At 50.8% G+C, this 20,674-nt stretch overlaps 7 protein-coding genes across 7 annotated transcripts in view; 2 read left to right on the forward strand and 5 right to left on the reverse strand.

Moving 5' to 3' along the window:
• The window catches only part of BDR25DRAFT_291261 (uncharacterized protein), a gene marked incomplete at its 3' end in the record, with an annotated part of 4,585 nt that extends 4,240 nt beyond the window's left edge, over positions 1-345 (forward strand). Inside the window, exon 4 of the mRNA XM_033688578.1 lies at positions 16-345. Coding sequence (XP_033544694.1) covers positions 16-345 — 330 coding nt within the window. The remainder of the gene's footprint in view (positions 1-15) is intronic.
• A 514-nt stretch (positions 346-859) lies between these two features.
• On the reverse strand, positions 860-4,080 carry BDR25DRAFT_344615 (uncharacterized protein). The gene is made up of 2 exons (XM_033693956.1): positions 3,436-4,080; positions 860-3,316 (listed from the first exon to the last, which is right to left on the reverse strand). Exons 1-2 carry the CDS (start codon positions 3,658-3,660, stop codon positions 1,226-1,228), a joined length of 2,316 nt encoding a protein of 771 aa, XP_033544695.1. The 5' UTR covers positions 3,661-4,080; the 3' UTR covers positions 860-1,225.
• A 385-nt stretch (positions 4,081-4,465) lies between these two features.
• BDR25DRAFT_395060 (uncharacterized protein) lies at positions 4,466-7,257 on the reverse strand (the record flags this gene model as incomplete). The annotated part of the gene is made up of 19 exons (XM_033698350.1): positions 4,466-4,771; positions 4,818-4,876; positions 4,905-4,981; positions 5,015-5,080; positions 5,123-5,167; positions 5,250-5,282; positions 5,322-5,394; positions 5,435-5,705; positions 5,732-5,834; positions 5,864-6,170; positions 6,255-6,359; positions 6,424-6,487; positions 6,541-6,717; positions 6,746-6,803; positions 6,842-6,862; positions 6,891-6,960; positions 7,005-7,034; positions 7,097-7,145; positions 7,218-7,257. 19 exons carry the CDS (start codon positions 7,255-7,257, stop codon positions 4,734-4,736), a joined length of 1,686 nt encoding a protein of 561 aa, XP_033544696.1. The 3' UTR covers positions 4,466-4,733.
• A 525-nt stretch (positions 7,258-7,782) lies between these two features.
• Positions 7,783-10,185, reverse strand: BDR25DRAFT_305309 (P-loop containing nucleoside triphosphate hydrolase protein). Its single transcript, XM_033690386.1, has one exon. It carries the CDS (start codon positions 9,891-9,893, stop codon positions 8,112-8,114), a length of 1,782 nt encoding a protein of 593 aa, XP_033544697.1. The 5' UTR covers positions 9,894-10,185; the 3' UTR covers positions 7,783-8,111.
• A 1,137-nt stretch (positions 10,186-11,322) lies between these two features.
• Positions 11,323-13,117, reverse strand: BDR25DRAFT_316479 (WSC domain-containing protein; the record flags this gene model as incomplete). Its single annotated transcript, XM_033691603.1, has 4 exons — positions 11,323-12,005; positions 12,055-12,611; positions 12,665-12,749; positions 12,952-13,117. 4 exons carry the CDS (start codon positions 13,115-13,117, stop codon positions 11,323-11,325), a joined length of 1,491 nt encoding a protein of 496 aa, XP_033544698.1.
• Positions 13,118-15,367: 2,250 nt separating this feature from the next.
• BDR25DRAFT_266287 (LCCL domain-containing protein) lies at positions 15,368-17,915 on the reverse strand. Its single transcript, XM_033686974.1, has 2 exons — positions 17,280-17,915; positions 15,368-17,226 (listed from the first exon to the last, which is right to left on the reverse strand). The coding sequence occupies exons 1-2, from the start codon at positions 17,753-17,755 to the stop codon at positions 15,789-15,791; spliced, it is 1,914 nt and encodes a 637-aa protein (XP_033544699.1). The 5' UTR covers positions 17,756-17,915; the 3' UTR covers positions 15,368-15,788.
• A 482-nt stretch (positions 17,916-18,397) lies between these two features.
• On the forward strand, positions 18,398-20,636 carry BDR25DRAFT_266289 (PLP-dependent transferase). Its single transcript, XM_033686975.1, has 2 exons — positions 18,398-18,674; positions 18,728-20,636. Exons 1-2 carry the CDS (start codon positions 18,521-18,523, stop codon positions 20,365-20,367), a joined length of 1,794 nt encoding a protein of 597 aa, XP_033544700.1. The 5' UTR covers positions 18,398-18,520; the 3' UTR covers positions 20,368-20,636.
• The last annotated feature ends 38 nt before the right edge of the window (positions 20,637-20,674 follow it).

Raw genomic sequence — 20,674 nt, forward strand, 5'->3', positions numbered from 1 at the left:
GTGCGGGTGTGGGAGGCGGCGACGGGGTCGTGCCGCAGCGTGCTCGAGGGCCATACCTCCATCGTCACCGTCGTCGCCTTCTCGCCCGACGGCCAGTATATCGAAACAAATTGCGGCGATATTCCTTTGCACTCTCCTACTACGCTATCGCCCTTGCCCCAAAGAGCGCAGCCGTCTCAGATCTTTGTGCAAGACCAGTGGATTTCATTACACCAACAGCAGATGCTATGGCTTCCTTTTGAATATCGACCGACTTGCGCTGCAGTTTACAGAAACGCAGTTTTTTTAGGGCATTCTTCGGGTCGTACTAACGTTACGTTCCTTAAATTTCATACGCAGGTCTAACCTCGTACACACTCTCTTCATCTTATTATATATTTCTTTTCTAATCTCTATTTCATAGAGGGGGCTGGGGAGCAGGAAGTATTTATGTTTTAAGAGGGACAGTGCGGCTTATCTTTACTGATTACGTGTACGTTAAGAGGCGCTTGAGATGACTAAGGTCATCTCGCTTAACCTAGGAGGTACCGATCGGCGTGGCGACTTTGCATGATTCATCCTCTTTCAGCCGCCATAGGGCTGATAAAGGCCTATTGACGTGGTGCCGACGCTGTAAGGGTTAGATACTAATATCAGACTTCGTACGGGCGACGGATAGCTCTGCGTTAGGACTCTACGAGATAAGGCCTACCCTGCCATAATATAACGCCCTCGTAAGATTGGCGCGGCGGCGACGACAAGGGCTGTATTTTTCTAGGCAGCGGTGGTAGGGAGATAGAAGAAGGTCCTAAGTTAACAATACAAGCAGCGAAATAAATATAAGTAATTGTGCAGAGGGTTTCCGCAACTGCAAAACCTAGGTACCTGTTATTTCGCTCGCTACGTGGTGATGTTCGCTACGTGGTGAGGGATAGTACATTGAACAGATAAATATCTTTCCCTCTCTGAATTACCTTCATACATCCGATCCGTCCACCTTACTATCCTTGTTCGCAATCCAAGCCAACCTGGGGTATCTATACTACACTACACAAAACTAAACTCTTCATCCATGGAAGGGCAGTTACATATTCTCGGGGCACGTCATATGGTTGCCCATACCCAAATCGTCTTTCATGCGTCCGTCCCAGAACTGAAACTCCATTCGATATCAAAACGCCGAGAGATGCAAATGCCAAACCCAATCTGACCAGTAAGGAACGGATTCACGACATGCGCGATTCGTTTATATCAAGCTGGCTCCAAACACCATCGAACTCGCCACGACTCCTCCACACATCAAGATAGCGGACCAACCTCCCTTCGGTACCGCCACAGACGCCGCAGCACCCTTACTCGAACTCGGCTTCGCACTCGAGCTCGATTGCGGCGTCGTTGGGTTCCCTTCTCCTTGACCCTGCTGCGCTTGCTGGCTAGTCACCGACCCTGTCACACACTTCTTTTCATCTAGCTTCCCACTGTTACCGAACGCGACTTCCGCGGCTGCAGCCCAGACCTGCGTCACGTTGAGATACATTGCCGGTTCGTACCAGATCCTGCAACTAGCCGAGTCGTTGAGGAATTGGGTCGGGACCCCATCGTTTTCGAGCCCCTTGCGGATGTTGTCTTGGAAGTTGATTGTGGCGTCTGCGGCGTTGATGCCGAAGGAATTGGGGAGGAATTTCTCCCAGGCGTTTGCTTCGGTGCGTGAGCTGGCGAATGTTTGGATGACGTATGCCGAGAGTGATGTTAGGTACTGCGATTGTAGGACGAGCGAGCCTTTGGTGCCGCCGACGGGTTGCATCGGGCCCAGAGCGGGTCGCCCGCCGATCGCTAGCGTTTTTACGCCGGATTGCTGAACCATGAGTTCAGTGAAGAGGGAACATGTGGAGGCGCAGATACCGTCGGAGAGGATAATGAGGTCTTCGGCTTTGAAGGGGTCGGTGGTGAAGTTTGAGCGCGAGTTGTAGCCTGTGAGGGTAATGCCGATGGAATATTTTTCCGAGGAGGTGGTGAGGGGGTCGGAGAGATTGTAGCGAAGAAGCTTCGTAAAATTGTCATTAGAGTGAATTTCCGGAGGGTACATGTTGGTCCAAGATGTGAAAGCTTTCAGGTCTTTGTCTAGGTAGCTATGGAAGTTGAATGGTGAGGTGTAGAGTTCGCCGGTGCGACTGGAGAAGGAAAGACTGCTGAGCTGGGAGCCAATGAGATCGGTGGCTTGGTGACCGCGATATCGGGACTGTAGTTGGGGAACTTGAGACGGAAAGAATTGCTTGTATGTGTCGTAGCCTAATAGAATTTTACCTCCACCGTTAGTTCGCACGTCGATAATGTGCTTTTTAACCTGACGCTTCTGGGCTTGTGATATGTAGTTTTGGACCACAGCTTGGAATTCTACAGCGTCGGCGTTTGACTCCGTGTTGAATGTCTGGATCATGAGAATGCCTACGGTTCCAGCGGAAGTGTCGATAAAGTAGCCTGCAAGACCCACGTCGGATGCGGAGTGCTCAACGACTGGTTTAGGGTACGCAGTTGGAACATATCGCCTGTGCAGGTTAGTCTCCTTTGGATGCGTCAAATGTGGAGGTAGGCGTTGCGGGTTCCTCTGTTTCAATTTCTTGGAGCCACTGGAACTGTACGCAACGAAGGTCTTATAGAAATCCTTGCCGTCTGAGATATAGCTCCACGCAGAAGAGTCCAGGACTACGGCGGCATTGATATAGGTATGTTCCGTGCCATTCTCAAACGTCAGATTCAGCGTAGGACCGGGATAGAACTTCGGGTTCGTGAAGTATCCATAGGATTCCGCGGGTTGCATGTAGAACATAGCGTTATATCTTGTATCGGGGTCGTGGTACGCATTCAGCAAACTTTCATCTTGCAAGAACTGTGCAGCGTCCTTTCCATCGATTTTAGAAACCGCAGAAGGCGTGAAGCCGTTGGCTCTTGTCTTGTTAAAATCCTGCAGAGCCCAAATTTTCGGCTCTTTCCCGTCTGATGACGCAGATATTAGCGAGACTTGTCTCGACCTTCTCCATCGAAATGCGCCTCCATATGCCATGCCATCGAAGGACAGGTGGCCATCATGTGCCTTGACAAATAGGGTTGCGATGGCGGTTTCAAAATCATATTCGTTACTGTAACCGTTGCTATTCACTTTACTCTTGATGTCGTCTAGGCCGCTAATGAGATCCACAGCATCGTTTGCGTAGCCTTTTGGGGGGGATTTGAGGTACATGAGCGTGGATTGGAATTGTAACATCTGTTTTAGGGAGTCGATTGTGAAGGACGCGGCATCGGTATCGATGGGAACGGATTTAAGGCAGGCGAATGCAAGCTGAAAATCACTGTTAGTGTCCTATATATTTCTCATATATTCCCCAGACGGCTCGTTAGACTCATCACCTCTCAGCCCCCATCTCTTCGTATAACTTAAGAGGAAAATTCTAAACTCACCTCCGCTTCTACACTCGGAAACTCTAATCTTGACTTATCCACCAATTCGCTAATCTGCGCACATGCTCTCGCCGTACTGATAGGCCCTGATATCGTCTCTGTCGCTGAAGGCTGAATATCTCCCGTCGTCACCGGCCTCAGAGTCCTCGTAGCCCCGAAGGTAAATGATTCTGCTTGCGCGGAGGCTAGCACAACAAGCGCTTGGAGCGCTATTATCGACCTCATTGCGGGGGCAAGTTATGAGGCTGCGCAGCCTCTTTTGCAATCGACGTTTGTTGATGGGGGAATGTGAAGCTGGGGAAAAAAGCCGATGTATAAGATACTCGTATCTGTACACGACAGATATGCGCAGTATACCTTGCCGTTAATCTAGATCAACGACCTTGCAGGATTGCTGATTACAGCTTCGATAACCAAAGAAGCGTAGGGCTGAATATATCCAGATTGGTTGCCTTCCTTTTCCGGAATCTTTTTCATACAAGCTTTTCAATCCCAACTCTTCACAAATGAGCGATTACGAATTCTCGCTCGAAGGATCGACCAAAGGGGTGCAGGGTCGTGGACAGAGAATAGGGAGAGGATAAAGAAACCCCACTGCTAAACCCCTCTGAAATCTATCGATAAAAAGAAGACGGAAAAGCTGAGATTCGCACCCAGGCTCCAGCGCGGGGCGCCGCTTCATTCTTATTTAACGAAGCTGAAATCCTCGCCTTGTCGCATTTCGTATCAACGGCCAGTGTGGTCGAAGACTGGCCACACAGCCCAGGACGCCATCCCCTTTGAGTGCATAGAAAGCACGCGAGCCAATGACACGGGGGAGGAAACAAAAGGGATAAGCCACATGGACGTTTTGAAACTTCGTGTTGACAGGTCGATCACTGGGCCAAGACGAATGCCCAGGCACGGGCACGACTGAGTGGCCAAATGTGAAGGAGTGTTAGGTGAACGCCTTTGTCAGCGCCTACGATTCGCTCGTGACACACGATTTTTCATGCAAATTCACCGCCAACAAAGCCTCCTTCATCCTCCCATCATCTCATTCCTTTAAACCTTCTCCAGGCCTGGGGCTCGTTTCTTTCCCCTTTGCCACCTCTCAAGTCAAGGCTATCGTGCCTCGGCTGGCATCCCGATATTTACCCCATTAGCCAATCTCCCAACTCCAAAAATAGCATTTGCCAAATTTCCCTCCTCCGGCACTCGGAACATACCTTGGCTGTTGGACACACTTGCCAAGTTCATCCTTCGTCAATTAAAAATACGAGAGAAACTTAATGCCGCACGTGCCGGCTTCCCCGACATCACTCCAATGTGAGGCTGGTAGAGCTTAAGGCCCAGCCTTGCCGAAGAGGAGGTGGTTCTATAGATTAGCAAGAGGTTTTGACAGACTGAGTACTTGGATAGGCACGCTGGAGAAGGTGGTTTGTTCGCATTCATTTTGAGGCTTTTTAGGATTTGGTCATATGCGCCACTTTCCGATCTCTTGCGGCGTAGTGCATTTTGCCCATCCTTCCTGGTGATGGAAGGATTTATTGGAGGTGAGAATGTCCTAAGGATGAAGCAGAAAACTGTGCCGTCAGACCTTCTTTGCTACTCGATTCTTTGCTGCGCCGTACTTTGCTACGCGGTTAAAACTACACTTCACGTTCTAGTGAAGAAGCAAGGCCATTTAAAAATCATGGCTTCGCACTTTGGCGTTCCAACCTGGTAAAAACGCTGTCATGATATCACGGCACTGGCTTGAAATTAGCTCTCTACATCCCAATATTTCTACAAACGCAAGGGCTTTAAAAGGCACTTAGCTAAGATTATCATACTAGCTCAGGGATAAAATTCATATGTTTCTCCAGCTAATTTGAATATATAAGGGCCGTGCAATTAGACCCGACATACCAGGAACTATTCAAATCGAGCCTTAACATCTCTATCTTCATCAAGGCGCGCACTAGTCGCTTTCGTGGACTGGAACATCTCCTCCATCATGGACTGCATTCCCGTTCACGGATGTATGCTATCATTTAAAGCACAAAACAGAACGGCAAGACTCGATGATTTCCAGACCTGATCAGAGGCGCTGTGCGGACTCTGAATCAGAAAAACAGTGAAGAATGTAAACGCCAGCCTAGTGAGAACGGTAAGGAAGGATAGCCACGCCCACTGCACTTTTAGAAAAACTGCAATGATCGTCGAGTCGCCTTGAGCGTACTCGGAGAATCCACCCACCCCAATCGCTCTGCATGGTGACGAACTGGAAAAAGTTGCTTGGCTTCCAGCTAGGATTTCCCACAGAAATTTGGACCATTTTGAAGTAATACGCCCCAAGAAAAAGAATTGTCTCCCTGTTCGACGGTTTGATTAGTGTCTAGTTTAGCCCTATAGGCGTATCCATGGCGCGGATATTTCTAGAGATGTCGTCGCAGGAGTGGCAAACCCCAACTGTTAGGAATGTGCAGTTACCAGACTTGTATTTAGTATCTAACAAGCTTGAGATCCTGTCTGGCGGGCTGTAGATGCCAAGGTTGATAGCCACGGCCTTTGACGGAGCAATAGCGCTTTGGCCTGCCTTTATACTCCTAAGGCTTGCGTTATACTCACCTGTTCGGGAAATGATGGAGTTTATTCCCGTAATTATTTGGGCACAACCAACGTTCTGGACAATTTGTTGGGCGAATGGATCCGGGATGAAAGCCAGAATGGTAATAAACTCGGCGAACTTGGCAAAGTATTTCAGGAGGTTCCTAAAAGTTTTTAGAATAGTCTAGATTTAAGACCTTCTGTCATGAAAAGTACATCAGGAAGTGCCGGCTTCTTTCCTTATGCACCTTAGGCAGCCCAAAGCCTCGTAAGAATTGGTCTTACTCTTTTTTGCATCTGAGTAGACGGGGTAAACGTTTCCAAGTTTTGGGATGCCACGGGATGTCTTGGCCCTCCCCTTCCGCTGTCAGGATGAATTGGAACGAACCTTAAGCCCCTCGACTGGCACAATCAAACCCTTCCGTATCAGAGAGCGGTCCTTGTCGGTGTCTAAATGACTGCTGTTTCAATTGACTAATACCTTTTCAGAATCATTGACATCGCTTCAGCTTAAGGCGAGGACTAATATCATACCTTCAGACAACGGCATAGCTAGTCCTGCTTTCAGTAGCACAGTGAATATGGTAGCCAAGGCGTTTATTGTGATCTTAAAAGTCCACTGCAGTAATAGCTTTCCTTCAGGTATCTTCAGCGTTATGATGATCGCAATAAGCGAAATGGCAGCAAGCCCACAACTTAAAATCTCCGTAACTCATGTGTTGCAGGCAAGTCTCTGCACCCTTCTCCATATAGAAATTTTCATATAGATTGAGCGGGTCGGATTCTTGGTGCTTGTCCTGATGGGGATTGTGTTAATGGCATCTGTGCCGATGACGACCGTCCTAATAGCGAGGGCCTAGATGGTGAGGCCGGACGAGACGCACTGTTCGGTGATATGAGATTCGAATGATCTGTGATATATGCCGAGTCGTCGTCACGGCAATGGCGGCTTCGCTGTGACGGCCTGAAAGCACTAGATATTTGCAAACTAAAGCGACGAATCTCCGTCAACTCTAGGCTGTTGTCCGCTAGTGCAGGAGCCATTCCCGCGAAGGAGGGAGAATAACCTTCAGTGTATCCAAAAGTCCACTATACGAGGCTACCCCTTTGGAATATAGGCGCTATCTTCATGTGGAAAGCTATTCAAATTTGCGTGATTAGTTATAAATCATGTCTAAAAATAATCCTGTAGAGTGAGCGCGTTGGAAGACCAGACACTCTCGAAAGGGTAGATAAACCATTGGGTTTCATCCAGGGGACCTTGATATGTTAATTATCGTACTCTGACCTATTGAGATGCGACTTTCTCGTCTGCACAGCCTCGCTATGAAATGCAATGTCTGCGGGACTGCTGCTTCCACTCGGGGCCTTTTCTAGATGGGAACCCTGCCGTTCAATGAGATGTGCCCGGTTGATGCAGCAAAGCAAAACACTTCACACTTTGCGCATTCGGAAGGTCGCAATCGAGACCTATAATTAGGCAAAAGATGTAAGGCGAATTGCAGTCGAATGGCGAATTAGTAGCAAGGCTGATATACAAGGCCGAGAACGAGGCGAGGTGCATGGCCTAGGAGAGAAACAGTTAGTATTGAGTGAACGAGGCGGAGTGCATCATGACTTTCCTTGTATACAGCTCTGAGTAACTTAGTCTATGCAGATAGCAACTTTGGAACTACTTCTAGTAATATTTTTTGAGTAGAGAACATACTCTACTGAATCAACTAAAAGAGGTATAGAAAGACCAGAGTACGTTTATACAGCTTTAAGGGAATTGCTCCGTGTACAATCTCTTTGTTACATGCACACCCCAAATCCAGGCAGCCCTATCGCGTCAGCTATCATAGCTACCATACCTTTTTATTGAAATATATATATATATATATATATATACAGAAAAATTCAAGGGGTTCTAACAGTATTAGAATCATCCCAAATCTGCTGGTGTTTTTAGATAAGATAGGATACATATAACAAGGCCTATTTAACGCCGGATAGAATAATCAATTCCCCGAATGTCTTGCACAAGATCCTTGATGAACTCCATCCGAATCCGTAATATTTTCACCTTCCGAAATATAGGAAAACCCCACCTCCTCACCCTCTCGCTACTGCACTTCCAAAACCTTCTCACCCTTCTTCTTCATATCAATCAACCCATCCCTCCACGCCTCCACCTCCTTCAGCGCCCGACTTGGTTCCTTCTTCCGCATCAACAAAAATCCCTGTATCTCCGCCGGGGAGAAGTTTCCCTCTGGCAACAGTCCAGCAAATTGCTCTGCCATCTCTTTCAGTTTCTCCGGCTCCACAATGTCTAGGACGGGTGGCTGGGATAGGAGCTCGTAGAATTCTTGGTCTGGGTCTTTAAGCTTGGGGGATTCAACAGGTTTGGATTTGTCTTTGGTAGGGGGCTTTGAAGAAGAGGTGGTAGAGTTAGAGGCCGACTTTTCAATGTCGTGCTCAGTCGAGTACATGCGAGTAAAGATATCACGGATTTGGTCGCGCGTTGCGAGCGAGAAGCCGACTTGCATATCAACGCGGCCAGGGCGGACTAAAGCGGCGTCGAGTTTGTCTGGGTGGTTGGTTGTCATGATTAGCACTCTGCCCTCATGCGACGCAACCCCGTCAATTACGTTCAACAGCCCGGACAGTGAGATCAAGCTCTTGAAGCCATTCGTTAGTGGGTTCTGCCCCGGTGTCTTTATTCCGGCATCGGCCTTGCTAACTTTCGTCAAGCTACCGTCGTCCGTGCCAGAATCCTCGCTCGAATCCTCGTCATCTTTGGCGGTTGGATTACTTGGTTCGTCAGGACGGCGGAGACCGGCGGAGTCGATGTCTTCGAGGAGCACGATACAACGGCGTGGAAGATTGGTGAAGAGCTTGTTGAGATCGGATTCCGTGAGGCCAACTTCCATGAGTGAAATACAATAGATGTCAAGACCAAAGATGCCGGCTAGAGCAAAGGACAAGGATGTTTTGCCTGTGCCAGGAGGGCCATGGAAGAGATAGCCTCGCCGGTAGGGGATGCCACGAGCGGCGTACCACCGAGCACTCGCTGGGTGGAGATATTCGTTGATATCCATGACGATCTTTGCCTTCTGTTCCTGGTCGAGAGATACTGTACTCATGGGCCTAGAAGGTCGCAGAGAAGTTCGATCCCACGCATAATCCCTCCGTTCCTCTTTCGGTGCTGGCCGATTGATTGCTGTCATCTTGTTGTCCTTAGTCAACGTCCACCTCTTGATCTGATTTAACAACTCTTTAATCGGCTCCGTACTCCGACCCACGCAGCTGATATCCAGGAACTGATCCTCGTTGTTCCCCCACGGACTTTTGTTCTGTTTCTCGCGCCGCGTCCGAGAGAAGAAAAACATCTTCCCCTCATACCAGAACCGGTCACTCCCAAAGTTAGGCTCATATCTGGGCGGAATATTACTCGCCCATTTTTCGAAATTGAAGATTCCGGATTCATCGAGCACATCGTCGTCAGATGCGTTGGCTTCTTCACTACTCTCCTCGTAAGCCGAGACCCATTTCGTAACCGCCTTGAGATCCCGCGACACTTTTGTCATAGATTGCTCCGCGATCCATTCCATGATTTGGGAGAAGAGTTCATCGTCGTCTTCGATTTGGATGCTGGACATGAAGTAGGAGGAGAAGACGCCGTAGGATTTGTTGTAGAGGTATTGGATTGCTTTGCTTAGACCGACGACGACGAGACACGCGGAGACGACGAGGCCGATATCGAAACCGAGGAGCTTGAAGATTATCTGCGAGATGAGTCCATATCCGGGGATGAGGGCTTCGAGGAGTGTTGAGGGAAGATTTATGAGGGTGGTGTTGGAGGATGAGGTATCGAATTTGATACCTTGTAGTTTCGTGAAGTCCATGTTGGAGGTTGTGAGCCCCTGGCTATTATCTAAATACCACTCGATATGAAAAACGTGCCTATAAAAGAGGGAAAGTATAAGAGACACCCCAGAGACAAAATAACCGAGCAAAGCCGCCAAATACAACTTCCTGGCTCAAAGGCACAAGACGTGGAAGAAAAGATGCCTAAAACATGAAGCAGGAAAGAAAACTAACTTTATATTAAGCCTCTGCAAGCGGCCTCCGCCCTAGGAGATAAATACTCAGCCTCTCCCATCCTGACCTACGACAAATTGGTACTAAACCAGTGAGGCTGAAGGGTGGGCAGTGGGCCTCACACCTCAACTTCACTCCACATGGTACCTATCGTGGAAAAGCTAGTCATAAAAACCCCCTTCAAGTCTTAGCGCGTGTTCTAGACAAAGTTCCAGCTCAATCAGCTCCGCTGTTCTGTCCATTCTCTGCGGACGGAACCCTGCCTGACCGGTCTCACATTCCCACGCACGAATCACCGCCTTGACTAGCCCGAGGAACCGTTGTGGATAAAACCCAATGACTTGAACAAGTGGCGGTGAAACCCTTGACCGCTGGACTGTCTAGCGGGCACTCCCGAATGCCCGTTTGCTAGTTTAAGGACGGAGGCGTGGCATGTAGGCTGCAGCACATAGTATGCATGCTGATGATGAGGGATAGAGGGCAAGATCGACTCCAAAAGCATATTGGCCGACGTAACTGGGCGCAGGGGGAAAAGGGCGGAAAGGTGTGTGGCCTGCTTCTCGGTGGGAGCGATCCTCGCAGCTGGATCCACGGATGGTGTGGCTTGATCATCCAAGCTGACACCGCCACAATTGAGCACTACCCCATGCATTGATGAACGGTCATTCCGCATCGTTTTCGTTCTCTCTCTTGTATGAAATTGTTTGTTGAGAGAACAGCACCAAGAATCAAAAAACTGCCCCAAATTCACAAGTGATCAAATATCCAAAACTCAAGTTCTCAATGGTATCATCCCCTTGATTTCCCATCCACGCTACGGAATAGGGGTCCAATCCTCCATCCAAGTCTTGGTATAATGTAGCAACAACAACAGCGAACTCTCTCGTCTCATATGCTCAAAACATCAAGTGTGCCTACGCCCGAGTGTCATCCGGCTCAGCCTTCGACACATCATGCATATGCCGTCGGGCTCTCGAAACCCTAATATCGATCACAAATAGAAAGGTATTGTAAGAAAAGCATACGCACACCACACCACCATATCATCCTTCGATCCAAAATTCCAACATCATATATACTAGAAAAGCCTCACCCTCTTTCGTGCCGTGTACTAAAGAAAGGGTGAGAAGGGATAAAGGATGCTGGAACAGAATGTATGGCTGATAAACGCCTATTCATGCGTGCAACACAGAGAGAGGACAAAAGAGCAGATGGAGCAGTTAGAACAATAACTTAATATCGTCCCAACAATCCATGCTCGCGGTCTCGGCGATGCATATGGTGAACATGACGGCGATGTCGCGCAGCTGGTGTCGGTTCCACCGTCACCGTGATATCGACTTCCATGATCGCGACCTCGTACACGGTGCCGGCGCTCGTGTACGTAGATGTTGAGATCACATGGCCTTGCGGCTGCTCAGGCACAACTGGTGCGCTTGTAACAAAGGGTGGTGCTTCAGATACGACTGGGGTGCTCGTGGCGGCAATGGCGACCTCAGATGCCTGGGATAGGCCGGCATTGATGGCGGCGACGGAGATGCCACCACCATACTTGTCGGTAACAGCCGAGGTTGGCGCCTTGTACGACAACGTGGGAACCGGAGGGAGTTCTGTCGTTGCCGGAGGAGTGTATCCACCTGTAGGAGTCGCCGAGTCACCGGGTTGGACAAGTGAGGCGTATTCAGGGCCAGCTTGGATAGGCACATTTCCGCAAAGACCATCAGCTGGGCCGGCACAGTTGTCCTCTTTCAGAACATCAGGCATCTTGAACGTGCACTTGGCGCCTTCGGCTTCGGTCTGGAGAGTGAAATGGCGGCAGTCGGCAATGTTGCCGGAGGGGTTAGTACAATCGTTGACGGCGGTTTGGAGGAAGTCGGGGTCCCAGCCTGTCATAAAGTCTCCGTGGTAGCCATAGCCTGAGGTCATCAGTATGGTTTCGATGAACAAAATATCCGAGAAACGTACCAGTTGGGTCACCGTTAGAAAACACGAACTGTCCCGCCTGACCCTTGAAAGCAGCTGTGTTCCATATCGTTTCGAAGAACATTGATGGAACGCGAGTGTCGAAGCCCTCAGGACAAGTCCCATCATTGACAAGATCCGGATACGCCATGTGATCTTTGTGGTTCTTCGCATCAAGATCCTTTCCATTCCAGCAAGAAGGGAAGAATATCTCGGCACGGATACCGTCAGCGCAGTTTTCATCCATGTACTGCTTGTCAGGGAGGAAATGACGGTACATTGAACCCTCGGGGGTCTTCGCATAGTTTAGGCAGTTGAAACCCAGCGCCTTCTGTCCCAGCGCAAACTGCGTCTTGTCTTCAGGTCCCCAGTTCGACTTTGGTGGATCTGGGACCGGGCCGGAAAAGTTACGGAGGCGGGTGTCACCAGCCAGCATTCGGAAGTTCGCTGGGAAAGCCTTAATGTTTTCGCCATAGAGAAGATAGTACGCAAGCATGCCACCGACTTGCGGGACAAGCACGGTAGTGCCATTCTCGAAGATGAAGTTCATAGAAGGAGTCCTGGATATCCGTGAGTAAACTCCTGGGCCAATGAACGTTCATGGTCGACCTACCAGTAAGCCGACTTGTCCTCCTTAACTCGGCATGACGTGCACTCAGAAGCCCTGAGGTCGGCGTATGTCGTATCCATTCCGAAATCTGCGTGCAAGCATTAGCGAGTTGATGCTTAGCCATGAAACCTATCCTGCCTCATGTGCTAACAAGCTTTCGAAACCGCTTGACATTTCCAGTGAAAAGGGATGGTTCGCGCAGGGCGATCAGGGTTTCCCATGCCCGTGCCCAGAGGAGAAGATCTCTTATGCGTTCGAACAAGGTGGAGAAGTGGAGCCTGTTTACTTACTGCTTCCGCCGTGGATGACATGTCCATGGTTGGCGATTTCATTCGGCTCAACGAGAGGATCTATACGCGCCAGTCCAGTGCGAGAATGACATTCCATGCGCCAGAAAGCATCGGCGGCGCCGGATAAGAGGCCGACGATGGCTGCGAAGGAGGTAGCTGACTTCATCTTCTGGCGATGGGTGAATCGTGGATTGGGAATGGTGTCCAAGATGACGATTGTGAGCGCAAAGGTAGTTTTAACTGGAGTGCGCCGTGAATGTTCCAGAGGCGACTAGATACAAGCGTCTGCAGTCCGTTCGTTGGTTTGGTTGTGTATCTCTTCTACCACCACGTGTTGGACGATGTGATGAGACGTTCGCGGAAGAGATGTGACGGTTCACAAAAGTCGATTCGTGTTGATAAATCAAGTATCCCAGGTAGTGAAGATGGTGTTGGTACTCTTTTCCCCAGCCGCCAGGACTTCCCAATTTGTAAATCCGTCCCCTACACAGTATGCACAACGAAAAGGAGCGTGAGTCCGAAACTTTGCAAAAGCCGGATGATAATGCCTCTAGCGAACGAAGATGCTGAGAAACCAGCGGTAAAGAATGACAAGATTGCACCGCAAGGGCGAGCGCGAGAAAGAAGGGAGAGACAGGGAAAGAGGGGAAAAGAATACCAACCAAGACCGAACGCACGATGGTGTTTTGCACAGAAATGAAGGAATGCTCTTGTTTAAAAGAGGTGAAACCCTGATTAGCCTGGGTGCCACTAGGATGGCTCGGTAGTGGTACAAGGAACAGGGAATGCGCTAGCGCGCAAACAGACGACTGAAACAGTCCAAGGGATCGCTGAGGGGCAGACACCGGAGGGTAGATGGAGTCTTGCAATTCACCGTAGCCTCAGGCACCTATCGCCACATCCTGAGGTTCTTTTTCAAGAACCCAACATGCCACTCTTCTCAGCAAGATAGATTACCCTCACACATCCTATTTCACTCCCTCTCCCATGCCATGCTGCAATCCGCCTAGGATACCTACCACGACACCGCATCAATCATAAGATCGCCCTGCGTTTCCCCAAGCCCGGCGCGCACCCGCTCTTGAGAATCCTCCGTGCGCTTGCACTGCGCAATCCGCAATCTCCTCTTCGCCCAAAATATCTATTATCGACTCCGGTCGACATCATGAGTGACAAGTCTCTCACAAGTCCCAGTTTTTCGCGGCGGATCGTAACCTCCCTCTATCAGTGCACCAGAGTTCATCGTCCTCTGAGTCCATCGTCCTCTCCTATCCATCTGCCGATACCCTAATCTAAGACTAGATGTACGGAGTGTCTGGGGAAGAAACGACGTTGCTGCTTGAGCTTCGTCTTGCGAAACTCCAAGCGGACCCCTTCCTCCGCATCGTGAGGTGTTAACGAAATTACACCGGGTCTCCACCCCTCCTCTGCCACAATGACCCGCCTGTTACTCACCGCCATCGCGGTCAAGCAGCAGATACTAGGTCGCAACGCCGCACGCCACCACCCTAGCCCCAGCCTAGTCCAGTCCAATAGGTATCGACAGATATACTTTCACGTCCGGACCCCTAGATTCCAGGATTTAAGTAAGCGCTCTCGCCCTCATGCCTCGCGCACAATTTCCAGCCGCACAAGGCCAACAGATGCAAAGCCTATCGATACCATCCCACGCGAAAGCCAACGATCGCACCACCCCTTGGCTGCGGCTCCAGCGCTCCAATCGTATCTTTTGAATCGTTCCCTGTCAGATTCCATCGTGCTTGTGCTCAATACGTCCACGATAATTGTGAATTTTTGTAAACGACGAGGCGGCTGCCGCTAGCCTCGGCTGACTTACGAAGATTAATTGAAGCTGAAGAGACGTATAATAATAGTATTCTGGTCCGTCCCACGGTAATCATCGCAAGTGCTGGCTGCTGTGCCACGAGGCGAACCTGCCCCGCCCAGAGTCTCCTCGTAGTGAATAAATTACACTCCACTTCCACCATACCAACATTCCTTCATCCCCTTCCTTCAAAGATGCATGGCACTTCACGCTCACGCTCAGCCACACAATCACCGTATGATTTATAAATCCATAACCAGAGATCGATGGATTGGCGTGGTTTGGCTTGGGTCTGGTCTTTGTATTTCCGAGAGCGAAGGATCCGTGGTCTGGAACGGTAATATCTACGGATGGCGTGTGCCGCACACCTGGCTGGCGGTCGAGAGTATGTGCCTGATGTGAGCCTGCCCAGACTCCTTGGATCCCAGGAACGCGCGGGCAAATGAATATTCCAAGAGGATTGCCTGTCTGCCTGCAGGCCAAAAGCCGGAGCAGCATCACACTGAAACTCACAGCAGTGGTAAGAAAGAGAGATGGGTGTTGCAACTGCACAGTAATTGCAATTCAAAAAAATAATAATGCATTTGCGCACCCAACTCTCACCCAAGTCCTCGTCTAGATGGCTAGAAAGGTATCCAGTCTATGCGATGCATGCATGTGTGCATGCAACAAAACCCTCTGCATCATCCACCCTCTCCGCAAGAACAGGGGGGTATACTCCGTCACATTTGCAAATATGATAATGCGCCGTTCATCAGCTTGCGGAGTCGTGCAACCGCACGCAACGCCATACCGTAATCCTTGGTCCTGTCGTCAAACCCATGCGCCTTCTCAAACACGTACGCAGAATCAATCAGACACGGACCCTGCATCGGCATCTGCACACGACATCACGATGCCTGATCGCCGTGCCCCTCACTTGCAGTCGAGCGTCACTCTAGCTAGACAGCTTTCTCGACCCTGTCCAGTCCGTCTAGCACGTAATCCGGACAAGGAGACAATCTATCCATCTTTACGAATGTCCCGACCCCATTTCCGTCCAACCCCCATCCGTCCGCCACACGCCCGCTGTCGTGTAATCTCCACGACTACTGCCATTCATAAACGCAAAGCGGAAGTATTCCGGCATATCCACCTCATGTCTCAACCACGTAAACGAGTTCATTCCACGATCCTCATACCCCCTGAACCTCTCTACATCATTGACTAGCACACTCATACCATCATATCTCTCTAGATGTGGAAGCGGCCACTCAAAGGTGATGTTCGGCGTTAATAGCCCCCCGAAATTATTATGTATCACAGGCCGGAAGATGGCGGGGAGGGAGCTGCCCTGCGGAGCGTCGCCGCGGAGTTCGCCGGGTGTTTGGAGAATGCTGTCGAAGCCCCAGCGCGCGATACCATTAATGAAAAGGCCGATGAGGATGCCTTGGAAGAGCAGGCTAGGCCGGTTTTGCATGGCGGTTCCCGGCACAAGGAGGAGGCCTAAGATGTAGTGGTGGATGCGGACATGCATTTTTGGGACGGCGACGAGAGAGAGAAGAACGCCCACGAAGAGGCCGTAGACGGCGAGGTACCGCGGTAGGCGGCCTTCGATACGGATTGCCCATGCCTGGCCAAGCGCAATGGAGAAGAGAGTAAGCACGATGATGATCAGTGCGGGTACTGCCCCGGGTTGTTGTTTGATGTCGTGAGGCGTGAGGCGCTCAATTGGGATCTTGTCGAAGGTGTAGTTGTTCAAGGCGCCAACCCAACATCCCCCTAGCCAAAGGATAGTCTTTTCTATCTGGGCGTGGAGGCCCTGCAATTGCCGCCTGACGCAATACTGGTATACAACAAACATACAAAAACTAGCTGGCAATAATCTGCCGAGAGCGACGCTAACAATGGCATAGTAATCGGTGAGATTTGGGGGATCGGACGCCAGCGCCACGTGGAAGAATATGCCTAGAAATACCGATGGAAAGAAAACGGCCGGAGATGTGGTGAAAAGTGACATGAGAATTGTAAAAGTAAGAGAAACGCCAAGAAGTGGCCAGCGGAGGTCTCGGCACTTCGACGCAGTGCCGGACAAAAATGAGAAAGACTTGGGGAAATAAGAATCGAAAGCAATACTCGTGATATGCTTCCTGTTGACGCTGGGAAAGTTGCTTCTTTCCCCAACCAGAGAGACAACCCCGCAGCCGCCGGTTTCGTCGCTGATGAATCCTGCATGGATTGCTGCGCCACAAATGAAGGAATCAGCGCGGTAGAAGGTATGTTCGAGGGTCTCGGGCTCATCTGTTGGGCCACCAACAACTAGAGGTCGGTAATTTACTTCCTGATCTCCAACAGGATGGGGGTTTAGCAATTGCACACGCCTGCAATTTGCTGGACAGCGGAACGTCACGGTGCTGTTTTCAAAAGGACGGCAGAGGTCCCCATTCAGACCGCACCCGTTTCCATCACTCCTATAGTGCTATTAGATGCAAATTGCACCCAACCTAGGACTCGACATGCTTACCAAAATCTGTCCGTGCAACTAATCCGCACGGGAGGGCCGTGGCCAGGAATATCCGCCGCAAATGCGGAGCGATGCAGGACCAGCCCGAAACTCAACAGCCAACAAACATAAAAGAACATCAACAGGAAGACCTTGTGCTTCCTCTTTGGGAAATAGTTATGCAGGAATTGAATGGGCGCTGTCTGTACACGAGGGAAGAAGGGGTGTATCCTCCATGGCCTCGGAGGCTGGGGGCCCTTGACCCATTTCTTGGTGGCCCGCCACGCGCGCTGGAATCGCGGCGGAATGTATTTCTTTACATGATAAGGTTCCTGGGGTATGTAGTATTCCTCGTCGGAGGCTTCGGATCCGTGGATGAGGACCGTGTCGGAGATGGCGGAGTGGTTAGAGTGGTAGGAGAAGACACTGGCCGAGTCGTCATCGCGGTAGACGTGGGGAGGAGCACCCTCGTCATCCAAATCGTCCGACGGTCCCATAGCCGGGATATGTTCGAGCTCGTGGCGGGAACTGTGGGGAGACAGGTTTGCGGTTTGTGGGATTCGGGAGAGGTGCCACGAAGCTCTGTGAGGCTGGGCTGGGCTGGGGGATGGTGGGGCCGCGGGGACAACGAGGGTAGGGAATGCGGGGGGGGGGGGGAGGAAGGATGTGGACGAGAAAGAGAGAAAGAAAGAATAAGTTTTTAAAGGAGAGGAATGGTGGATGGAGAGGGAAGCGGATGATTGAGAGTTGGTGAGAGAAACGAACGAGCTGGGGCTGCTGTTGCGGTGTGCAGCACACCCTGCAGGTGTCGGCCCCATGGCTGTCGGAGCATTCTCACACGGGCCAAGGCTATCTATCAGCCCTACACGTCAGTGACAATGAGGTGGACAACGGCTTTGCCTCGAGAGTTGCCCAGCAGTTCTGGCACATGGCTTCACTTCATCTTTGTATCCAACAGAGCCAAGCCTGCTCTGCCGTGCCTGCAGTGTGTATGCGTCCCGTCGAGATTTAGGTTTAGTGAACAGACCCGTCGTCATGGATGTGTGCATGTCCGCATGTATGCATGTCTGCCGCCCGCATTTCTAAGCTCGCTCTTATCGCGGCGTATCTGCCAGCTATCACTGGGTGTTGCGGACAAGCTGCGGACGAGCTCGCCTACTTCTTCGCAATTCACTCCCTTAATGTCGCAATAGCCATTTACCTGGACTATTCTCCAGCTTTAGATAGCTTATACATAGAGAGAGCCGCGTTTCCCCCACATTATGGCTTACGAAGGCAGCCTCGACCCGGCAAGCTTCCCTTCTCCAGTCGATCTGTCCCACCACCTCTCCCGCAGCACCGTCGCCCGTGAGGCGTCAAGTGTCAAAAAATTCTACAAGTACTTCGCCATTCCTGGCATTGGCCAATTAGCAGGAGGTATGGTTTCGATGACCCGTGGGGTGCAGAATGCTGAAGACAGTCTATCACAGGCCTCCCAAACGACAAGTACTTCCCCTATGATACCCTTGAGGCCAAGGTTGCGCTGCCAAATCGATGGAAGCCGACGCCCAATAATCCTGTAGACCCTCCCATCGCCGAGCTCGCATCGTTGTCTCTCTCGAAAGACTCCAAAGACGATCCGCCGGCTTCGCGCCTCGTGGTGCCGCACGACTCTGGAGCTGCTGACCCCTTGCGCATGATCGATTTGAAGTCAGCACTGCAGTATGGCACTGCCCAGGGATACCCGTCTCTGTACAACTTTATTCGGCAGTTCACCCGAGAGAACCTGCATCCGTTCGTCCCATACAAAGACGGGCCTGAGGTAATCCTGACCTGTGGATCGACTGATGGATTTGGGAAGACTATCCAGGCGCTGAGCAACGAATGGTCCGAGAGCCACGATCCCATAGACGAGAGACCGGGTCTACTGGTCGAGTACTACTGCTACATGAATGCTGTACAAACCGCGAAGCCGAGGGGCCTGAATGTTGTGCCCGTCGCTATCGACGATGAGGGCATGCGCGCTTCCGGAGAAGGTGGCCTGGAAGACGTGCTGGACAACTGGGACTTCACCAAAGGCCGCCGCCCGCATCTCATGTACACCGTGACAATTGGCCAGAACCCAACCAGCGGGACGTTGAGTGTTGCCCGTCGCAAAGAAATATACGCCCTATGCGCAAAATATGACATAATCATCATCGAAGACGATCCGTACTGGTACTTACAGTTCCCTTCCGCCTCCCCGTACGCCTCACCTCCAACTCCAGCCAAATCCTCCGGCTTCGAGTTCCTAGATTCCTTGATCCCATCATATCTCTCGGTGGATTACCAAGGCCGCGTCGTGCGCCTCGACACCTTCTCCAAAACTGTAGCCCCGGGATGTCGTCTCGGCTGGATAACAGCCCAACCCGCCCTCATCGAACGCATCCTCCGCATCACAGAGACCAGCACTCAACAGCCCTCCGGGTTCGTGCAATCCATGATCGCAGAACTCGTCATGGGGCCCCAGAGCTCCTCGGATGGCGGACGTGGCGGCGCCGCAGATGGCAGTGGCTGGAAAGTCGACGGATGGGTTCGCTGGCTTGCGGGTCTGCGCGGGAACTACGAGCGTCGAATGAACGCTATGTGCGATATCCTCGACGCTGGAAAACACGTAGTTAAAGCCGGGCGCCGAAACTCCCTTTCCGAAGTTGCAAATGAAGAAGACGACTGGGCTGTCGTGGAGACAACCAAAATGTACGATTTCGTGCGTCCGCTAGGCGGCATGTTCGTCTGGATTCGGTTTGATTTCTCCACACATCCTCTTCGAAAGCAAGTCGACGCTCCTCGGCTCTCTCGCGCGCTGTGGGTGTTCTGGGCTACAAAGCCGTATCTGTGTCTCGTTAGCCCCGGCAACATCTTTTCGCCCACTCAAGAGATTCGTGAGGCCGATTCTTTCAATTGCTTCCGTCTATGCTTTGCAGCGTGTCCAGAGGACGAATTGGAGCCTATTTCTCAGCGGTTTGCGGACGGTGCGAGAGATTTTTGGAGGATTAAGTCGAAGGAGAAAATTGATAAGTTGTTGCAGGATGAGGATGATGATGTGGCAAGTGCTGATGCTGGAATGGCGCTTTTAACGGGGATGTGTTAGGTCTGGGTGCAAATGTTCTGAGGGAAGTGATGGCATCTGGCTGTCTGGGTGGGATATTCAAGCTGAATCCTGGATTCTGGATCTCCTGGTATAGTAAGGGGTGGGTAGGAAGGCATATAAGAGGTACACCCCAATAAGGTTATTTTATAGAACGCAGGTCTCGTAAGCGTATCGAAATCGGCAATTTGGATGGGCGAGGAGGATAGTAGGCTTGAAAGACATACACACATAACTTGAAAGCTGCACAAAGCTGGCACCCCGCTTCAAGCACCCATTATATTTCCTAATTCCAATTTAAGAGGGACTT

The sequence above is a fragment of the Lindgomyces ingoldianus genome (genome assembly GCF_010093535.1).
Source record: "Lindgomyces ingoldianus strain ATCC 200398 unplaced genomic scaffold BDR25scaffold_27, whole genome shotgun sequence".
In the NCBI taxonomy this organism is placed as follows: domain Eukaryota; kingdom Fungi; phylum Ascomycota; class Dothideomycetes; order Pleosporales; family Lindgomycetaceae; genus Lindgomyces; species Lindgomyces ingoldianus.

Excerpts from the sequence above, each read along its gene's own strand:
- BDR25DRAFT_266289 (XM_033686975.1), top strand. The coding sequence starts at position 18,521 with ATGGCTTACGAAGGCAGCCTCGACCCGGCAAGCTTCCCTTCTCCAGTC. Across the intron at positions 18,675-18,727 it reads CATTGGCCAATTAGCAGGAG|GCCTCCCAAACGACAAGTAC; the intron begins GTATGGTTTCGA and ends AGTCTATCACAG.
- BDR25DRAFT_344615 (XM_033693956.1), bottom strand. The coding sequence starts at position 3,660 with ATGAGGTCGATAATAGCGCTCCAAGCGCTTGTTGTGCTAGCCTCCGCG. Across the intron at positions 3,317-3,435 it reads TTCCGAGTGTAGAAGCGGAG|CTTGCATTCGCCTGCCTTAA; the intron begins GTGAGTTTAGAA and ends AGTGATTTTCAG.
- BDR25DRAFT_305309 (XM_033690386.1), bottom strand. The coding sequence starts at position 9,893 with ATGGACTTCACGAAACTACAAGGTATCAAATTCGATACCTCATCCTCC.
- BDR25DRAFT_266287 (XM_033686974.1), bottom strand. The coding sequence starts at position 17,755 with ATGGGACCGTCGGACGATTTGGATGACGAGGGTGCTCCTCCCCACGTC. Across the intron at positions 17,227-17,279 it reads AGTTGCACGGACAGATTTTG|GAGTGATGGAAACGGGTGCG; the intron begins GTAAGCATGTCG and ends ATAGCACTATAG.